The 8,316-nt window shown below is 50.7% G+C and overlaps 1 protein-coding gene across 9 annotated transcripts in view; it reads right to left on the reverse strand.

Moving 5' to 3' along the window:
• Positions 1 to 7,621, reverse strand: part of MECOM (MDS1 and EVI1 complex locus) — a 606,212-nt gene extending 598,591 nt beyond the window's left edge. For 5 of the 9 annotated variants that reach the window (XM_061168283.1, XM_061168281.1, XM_061168279.1 and 2 more), the window contains exon 1: positions 7,503 to 7,620. In XM_061168283.1, coding sequence (XP_061024266.1) covers positions 7,503 to 7,539 — 37 coding nt within the window. In that variant the 5' untranslated portion in view covers positions 7,540 to 7,620. Of the gene's footprint in view, positions 1 to 7,502 lie in introns of all 9 variants that reach the window. The other 4 variants (XM_061168278.1, XM_061168285.1, XM_061168277.1 and 1 more) reach the window with 2 other exon arrangements.
• Positions 7,622 to 8,316: the final 695 nt, after the last annotated feature.

Genomic DNA, 8,316 nt, shown 5'->3' on the forward strand with positions numbered 1-8,316 from the left:
GATCAAACAAGGAAAGTGACTGAGATTGATTGAGTGATGGCTTGTGACTGAGGTACAGGGGGTACACTTACTCCAATTTATTCTTACAGCAGCCTAGGAAAGTGATGTTATAACTCTTCCTTTACAAGTAAAGATCCTGGAGCTCAGAGGCATTCAATTGCTTGAAGATGACCTGGCTATTCAATCAGGGACCACATCCAGATGCAAACTGACAAGCACAGTGGTAACCTTCACGACCAGATGGCTCATTCCTACTCACCAGTATTTGTTTCTTAAGTCTGCTTGTCCCCAAAGCCCACCAAGTGCTATTACAAAGACTTTCATAAATGTCATAGTTTGAACAACCTTAACACACAAAAGTAATTCCTTTAAGCGGGTTCTTAAACAAAGTTAAGAAAGCTTTGCTCCTTCCTTTTTTATAGCCACCAATTCCTAGTCTGGTGTTACTATAGGAATTAATAAAAATCTCTTCTCCAAGTAAAATTTCTCCTTTAGAATTTTTTCAAATGTTAGTAGTCAAGGATTTGGCTATATATATAAGCTAAAAGCAGCATGTTTGCTGATGAATAAGAATAATAACTAAAATCAAAATAAGAAGTAATTCAAAAGTGAGAGCTTTTGAAGAGTCAGGAATTTGATTAAAAATTCACTTGCTTTTTTTTGTCTATAATGAAACAGTTCTTTAACCACAAAACAGCTCTTATAATAATGCAGAAGAGTATAGTTCCAAGTAAAACACTCCCCCCATTTTAATCATGGTTATTATTTTTTAAAATGAAAATGACTGAGGTCATTGTAATCTATTTTAGGGTTTGCATGGGTTGGTGGTATTTTTTCTTGGCTTTGAGCTCTCCATGTTACCAGCTAAATGTTATAGGTTTTGCTGTGTGCCCTTTCAAATCCCATTCTTTTTAATAATGTTGTCCTTTATACACATAAATTAGAGCGAATTCCACTCTCTTTCCTAACAACTCCAGATGCAGTCCACACTTTCAAGAGGACCAGAACTTGCCTTTTCTTTTTAATTATGGGTGTACTTCTTAAAACAAGCATGTTCCAATCTGCATAAAAATGCTCTGGATGTTCAAATGCTGAGAGATGAGTAAAATCATAGGATTCAAGTGGTCCATTTCAGACCCATACTTAAACAGTAGGATAACATGTGTATCTACCCCTTCCAGCTTATAGAGACAGACACAGATGAAGAAAAAGTGCTCAGAAAGAAAACTCCATCTGGGCAAAGTTCCACACCTACCAATATTTACAGACTGCGGTAGCCTACAGATAGCCATTTAGGACACATCAGTGAAGCTCTCTGTCTTCTAGGACCCAGCAGGCAAAATTATCAAATATCTAAAGACAGTACAGTTACACAGTCAGGCCTCCCTTTAGATGTGATTAATATTGCACTGACTTTCTGAACTTAGCCTGGTTTTTAGTATAATTCACTACCACATCACACAGAACAGCCCAAGATCCCTCTAAATAGCACCTACCCAGCCACACATGAGAGAATGTCTTTGTAAAACACATATTGTGAAGATCTGCCTATTAAAAATCCTTAAGCTCTGTTTGTTTGTTTATTTAAAAAAAAAAAAAAATCAACTTGCAAGGCCAGTGTAATAAGACCCTGTGGCTTTTATGGAAGAGGTGAAATAATTTTAAACACAGACACACAATGAGTTTATTTATTTAGAAACTTGTTAAATAGAGTCTGGGAATTCAAATATTCAATGTTGACATTGTACAGAACTGGCCAGGAGCCAGAATCCAGTCTCCAGAGGGACCCATTGGACAAGGAATTCAGGCCTTTCTCTCCTCCCACTTGAGCTAAATAGGTAGAGGCCATTAGTTATACCCACAGCAATATCTGAACCGCACTCAAATAAGCTGCCCTGGCCAGGGCACTTCAAAGGACGGTAAGTGTGTTTAGCTTTTTAATGCTGAACTAGAGCAATATGTCACACTTTTGAAAGAGTTTTGTAAACAGTTTCTTCCTTATGTAGAAATGTCTCTGAAGTTTCTTGTATGGCATATAAGCAAAGGTAATTAACAAGGATTACACTTTTTTCATTTACTGGGAAAAAAAAAAATAATACCCATCTGTGTGCAAACTGGAAATCTAGGAAGAGGAAATATGCTGCTTCTCTGTTCCTTTCTCCTCTCTCTTGTTTGTTCCATTTGTTTGTCTCCTTTTCATCCTCTTCCTCACACTTGTTCTCACTACCCAGCCAATTTCCTTGAGAATTCCCTGGTAAACTCAAGAGTGGGAAGGGGAAAATCTAATTTTAGAAAGAGGACCTTGGCAAATGAAGTGGGGAGGAAACTAGTGATTCATATAAAAGAAAAGCAGACCCCACAGATCTTTGTAGAAAGTGCCTAGAGCCGAGACTTTCAGCTCAAGAAGGGTTAACCACCTCTCCAGAAAAATGTGCCCAGCATCTTTATAGAGTGACTGTCTGCTCCTGCCCCACCTCCCCAGAGCCCCTCTCCCCTCTGGGCCAGGGGGCCTGCTCTGCCAGGGAGAGTGAATGAGTAAGTGTCCCTGAACCCCTGAGATGTGAGAGAGAGAGTGTGTGTGTATGTGTGTGCATGTGTTGTACAGGGTCGGTGCAAATCAGGCTCCAAGTGAAGCCCCACGCCAGGCACACAAGCATCTCTGATGTTGAAAGGGAAGAAGCTTTGGGCCTGGGAGCCAGGAGCCAAGCTGCTGCAGGAGCGAGGTGTGGAGGGGAAGGCACTCTGGTGAGCACTACCTCCCTCCTCTCTAGGGCCTCCCCAGCTCCACCCCCAAGTCCCACCCGGCCTGGTTTTGAGATGATTGGAGGGGTGGGGGGGGACGGCAGTGAACGGAAGATGTGCCCAAGCCCTTGGGAATAGGGCTCTGCCAAGCGCTGAGTACCTTGGGAACACGGTAAGAGCCACTGGCCAGCAGATGACAAGTCAAGTTTCTCCATTTCTGGGCCCGCTTCCAGCAGAGGCAAACGGAGGTTGTGTGGGGAGAGAGGAGACTGGGCCAGGCCTGCCGAGGGCAACAAGCTGGGGCTCCCCTGCCCTCCTCTGCCCTCCTGGCCCGGGAGGATGGAGCCAGGAGTCCCCAGCTGTGGCCTTCCTGCCCCAGGCGACGTCTGCAGCCTGGGATAACATGGCCCCAAGTCGCAAAAAATGAAATAAAATAAACTCCCAAACGACAAGATGTTTAAAGAAAAACTGCTTACTGAATTATTACCCTCAACTTTTAAAAAAGAAGAAAGCAAAAACGTCGGGATGACGCATTAATTTCTATTCGATGAGCGTCCTACGTGTTGAATGTCTGCCTGCTGAGGAGGCCGAGCCCGCCCACGGGTAGTGAGGGAGGCCTCCGCTCAGAAAGCCAAGAGCTGGGCTACCCCGCAAAAGACACACTCAGGCACACTTACACAGACACACCGCAGCCAATGGCCCCCAGACCTGCGACTCCTCAGCCCCTCACAAATAAAAACCTGAGAAAGGAACCTTTTATTCCAGCCTTCCAGCCCCTGCAGCTAATGAACCGTCCCCTTCCAGAGTGTTGAAGATGAGTGTGAGGGGGGGAATGAAAAGCGTTATTAACCTTCCCCTAAACACAGATTTTTTTTTTTTTTTTTTTTTGGCGAAACACATCGAAATGCTTCATTCTAAGTGCCAAATGCAATAAAGAAGCCCTAAGCCAGGGTAATGGTCAAGTAATGGCAAATAAACCGCCTTCCTAAACGGGGCCTCCGCAGGGCAAGCGCTTTTTTTCCCCTCCTCAAAAGCAGACTGAAATAAACAAATAAAATGCGTGCTTTAAGCAAAGCTTTGTGTTTTCATGTGAGCTTTTTAAAGGATAAAGGAAAACGCAAGTAGATGCGCACAGGGGCAGTGGAGGCTGGAACCTGGGCTTGCGGTTCTTATGTACTGGGCTTACTAAGGGGAGGCATTTAAGCAGGAGAGGAAGAGTCGTCATCTACCTTACCTACTTCAGAGCCTCTTTTCAAACCGACATCAAGTGTACAAGTAACAAGTGGCCCCCCCCCCCTCCCCTCACTGGGGTCTTGCTAATCGCATCGCCTTCTGGGTCTTTACGAGACTTCTGCGTGGCCCGGTAGCTAAGGGGGGTTATTCGTTGCAACTCGTTCATTGCTGTGATTGAAACCCTGCCGGGTGTCACTTTGGAGAAGTAGGGTGGGGGGGATTCCTTCGGTTTTCGGGCCCTAGACACACTAGGCAGACCCAACTTCACTTCTTTCCCATCACCAGAAGGAAACAGTTGCAACTGGCATTTCTGGCACGGCCCAGGTGCTGTCCTGGCCGCCCAAGAAAACGGCTGGGAAGCCTCACCCGGCTGCCAGAGACTGCTTGGCTTTTAGTTTTCTTTTCTTAAAGGTGGGGATAAAAGCCACCATCTTTCGACAGTATAAATGTCAGTCTTCTTGCTTTTCCCTTCTTTATTTTTTTTTTAATGTAATGGTTTATTCCTCCCAAATGATTTGCAACGAATGTATCGATTTTAACCATTGTGTAAGGAAAAAACAAGTCCTGTAAGTCGGGAGTTAGGCTGTGCCTTCATTCTGAGTTTAACATCAGCGGTACTTTCAGGGTCTGTGGTCCCTGGTTTGGATCCTTGGAATCCTGTACCTTGGCCAAGATCGCGACAGGACTTGGCCACCAAAGAACTTTACAAAATACATGAAGAATAACAGTCGAGGAAACAACTGTTTCTAAGTGACTTGATTCCACTGCAGTGTTTACTTTTACAACAAGAAGGGTGGTTTTGTTTTTTAAAGTATGCTGGTCACACTGCCTCTTCCTAACCCAGAAAAAGAAAGAAACCCGGTGCAGACACAGCCACGAAGTTTTCGCTGGCTTCACAGCAGGGGTCAGCGACTATCTCCGCCCTGCGCTTGGAAACTCACACGCACTACGCGGGGGAAGGAAACAGCGCTTCAGGATACAAAAATTCTTAGTTTTAATATGATTTCCTTCGTTACCCAGGTTAGAACCGAAGAATTGCATAAAGCAGCGCTCCCGTCCGAAAGGCAGCCGTGTTGGCAACAGCTGGAGCAGCGCCAGCGGGAACCTGAGGCTTAGCAAGAAAAGTTTGTGAGAGTTCGCATCTAGTTATCAGAAAGCCGCGGCGGCATCCTTAGAAACACTAAAGACAAAATAAACGAGTCTCCCACTGGATGAATGACAAGTATCCTCAAATAGGAAACCAGACTCGGTTTCTGGACGTTGAGTGGACTGTGCATGCGGGAATGTTTGAATTCGGCAGCGAACAACTTGGTAATTAAAATAGTTGAAAAAGTTGCCCAAGAAAATTCGAACGGTTTTGTGTTCTGCTTTCACTTCGGCGGATACCAGGCAATGAGGCGCGCGAAGGGTTCGGCTTTCATTTCACAACTTAGGCAGAGTTGAAATCGGCTCTCAACCCCCCGCTTAGTCCCCGCAACCACACACACACACACACACACAACCCTAACTAACCTTCAGTCGGAATTGAAGCCCACAGGCCTCCAAGCATATATGTACATTTATTCCTCGGCAGATGAAAATAAAGACATCGGCCCCATTAAACGCAAACAGGAAAAACAGGAGTTCCACTGGCGCGCTTTGACACTGTCGCAGCTAAGTGAAATGAACAATATCCAAAAGAGAAACAGATGGACTGATGGCCCAAAGAGTCCTATATATAGGTTGATCTCTGAGACCAGAGCGAAAGGAAACGTATTTGGGCGAGAGGGAGTGCTTGCGTGAGGACTGTAAGAAGCACTGGAAAGGCGCCTACGATGACAGCATCTCGCTGGGCTAGACCGCGGACTCTCACCGCTAAAGAAACCAAGACGCCCGGGATGCCGCTGCCTTCCGCGCGGCTGCGGCGGTGACACCAAAGGCGGGAAGGCTCGGGGCGTTACTTGGCTTTAATATGCAGGGATGGGGGAGACTAGGGGTTCACTTGGGAGAAGCATCCCACCCACCACCCTCTCTCTACGTTCTCTGATCCACACGCAAAACAATTAAGAGAATTATGTTTTCAGCGAGCGGGAGAGCGAACGGCGGCCTGTGCTTTGCCGAGGCTGCTGCAGCCCGCGTGCTGACACCTTGCGGAGGAGCGCTTTGAACTGCCCGGGATCGCTCCGGGACTCGGCACCGCCGGGTCCCCTTAGACTCGACGTAGAAGCATTTGGACAAATCCAGTCCCGTCGCCTATACGCCCGGCTGATGCTACCGATTTCTCGGACAGTGTCGGCCCGGCGGGCAATGCCGGCCGAAGCCACCCAACACTTCGGCGAGAAGCATGGGGGATGGGAGTCCCGTCGCCCCTGCCCCGAACTCAATCGCCCTCTTCCCGCGTGACCAAGGCCGCTCCACGCCGGGCAGGCAGGGGGCGCCGGGGAGGGTTAGTGACCCAAGACCTCGGCTGCGTCCAGAAACAGCGCGGGAGGCTCCGCCGCGCCCTCTCCGAGCCCAGTGTCCCCGCAGGCCGCCCCCTGGGGGTCACTGGGCGCCCTGCCAGCCTGGAGCTCGCGGGCCGGAGCGCGCCCTTTCGGCCTCCTTCTCCTCGGCGGCTGTCGCCGCTGGCTGCGCGCCCTCTACTCCGCGCCCTCCAGGCGCTCGCGGGGCCTCTTCTCTCCCCACCTGCCCGCGGCTCCGCGGAGCCGGTAGCTCGGCTCTGCCCGCGCCCCCACCCCCACCACACACACACACACACACACACACACACACACACACACACACACACCCGGACTACAGCCTCCACCCTCGTCTCCCCCACTCCCCACCCCAGTCCTCCCGCCGCCCCGCGCACGCTGGAGAACTCGGCGGAGCGCACAGCGCCCACTACCGCAACAGCCGCTCGGCGCAGCCCGCCAGCCCGCGCAACTTCCAGCGGCCGCCTCGCAACTTTTCCCAACTCCACCACGGCTGCCCGCCGCCGCCGCCGCCACCGTAGCTCCCTCCGAGCCTTCCGCCCACCCCAAACCCCAGAAACAAACCGAGGCGCGAAAAGGCTCCTTTCCCCAGCCCGCCCCCCCATCCCCCGCTCCCCCTCCCACACCCGGGACTAGCTGGTTGGCCAGAGGCAACTCTCCTCCGCCTGGGGGGAAGGGGAGGGGAGGGGAGGGGGAGACTCTCGCAGCTCCTCTCCCCCACCCCCACCCCACCCACCCCACCCCTTCCCGCCCGCCCGCGCTCGCTCTCCTCCCTCCCACCCAGGTCTTGGCTGCCCCCACCCCCACCCCCACCCCGGGGTTGCCACAGCTGCTCCGCGCACTGGGCTCCAGGGCTGCCCCGGCTCCTCTGGCGCCCAAACAAGGAGCTAGAGCGCGGGCGGCCGGCGCGGAGGCTGGGACCGGCAGGTTGCTGGAGCGGCTCTGCGCCTGCCCTCCGCCCGGGGCCCCGGCGCGAGAGGCAGCCCCGCGCTCCCTCCCGGAGCGCTGTAGACAGATATGCAAGATGGCAGAGGAGGGGGAAATCCAATAGAAAAGGGATATTGCACCTACTTGTGGCCAGTTTCCTTGCCCTGCCTTTGGATCTCATGCTGTGCCCAGTCCTGCAGCCGCTGGTGTGTGGTTGGGGTTTTTTTTTCTTGGATCTTTTCCTTCTTTTGCTCTCCCTCTCGCTCCCTCCCTCTCCTCTCTCTCTCTCTCCCCCCCTCTCCCTCTCTCTCCCTCTCTCTCTCTCTCTCTCACACACACACACACTCTCTCTCTCTTACACACACTCACTCTCTGTCTTTCTCTCTTTCACTCTGTCTCCCTCCCTCTCTCCCTTTCTCTCAATCCACACTCGCTATCTCTCCAGCATTGTCAGTTTGGACACCTTCGCACATGCGCGCTAGACGCCCCTCCAACATCTCAGCGCCGCCAAAAAAAGTTTGGAGCGATTTATCACTTTGATTTGGAGATCTTGTCAGATGGCAATCGCCGAGGAGGCGGAGAAAGGGAGCCATGGGGAGGGCGGCGGGGGGCGGGGAACGAGCGCAGGGAGTCGGAGGGGAGCAGACACCTCGCCCAGAAAAAAAAAAAAAAAAGGAACGAAAAGACTCGGGCTAAGGGTTGATTTCGTGTTGGAATCACCAATAAGCCTGTACCATTACTATTACTGTTTTTCCCACCATAAATTGCAGGACATTTTCTGTACGGTCCTTGGGGGAAAGCAAGGAGTGGGGGAGGGGGGGGGAGACTTTTAAAAATCTTTCCCACACTAAAGAACCAGAAGGACCGGACTCTCGGCGAGAGATCCAGGAGAAAGGGAGAATCATCCTGAACTTCGGGAAATCTGCTGCGGCTACTACTGCTACTGAAGCTATTGCGG

Source organism: Dama dama, chromosome 19 (assembly GCF_033118175.1).
Source record: "Dama dama isolate Ldn47 chromosome 19, ASM3311817v1, whole genome shotgun sequence".
NCBI lineage: Eukaryota > Metazoa > Chordata > Mammalia > Artiodactyla > Cervidae > Dama > Dama dama.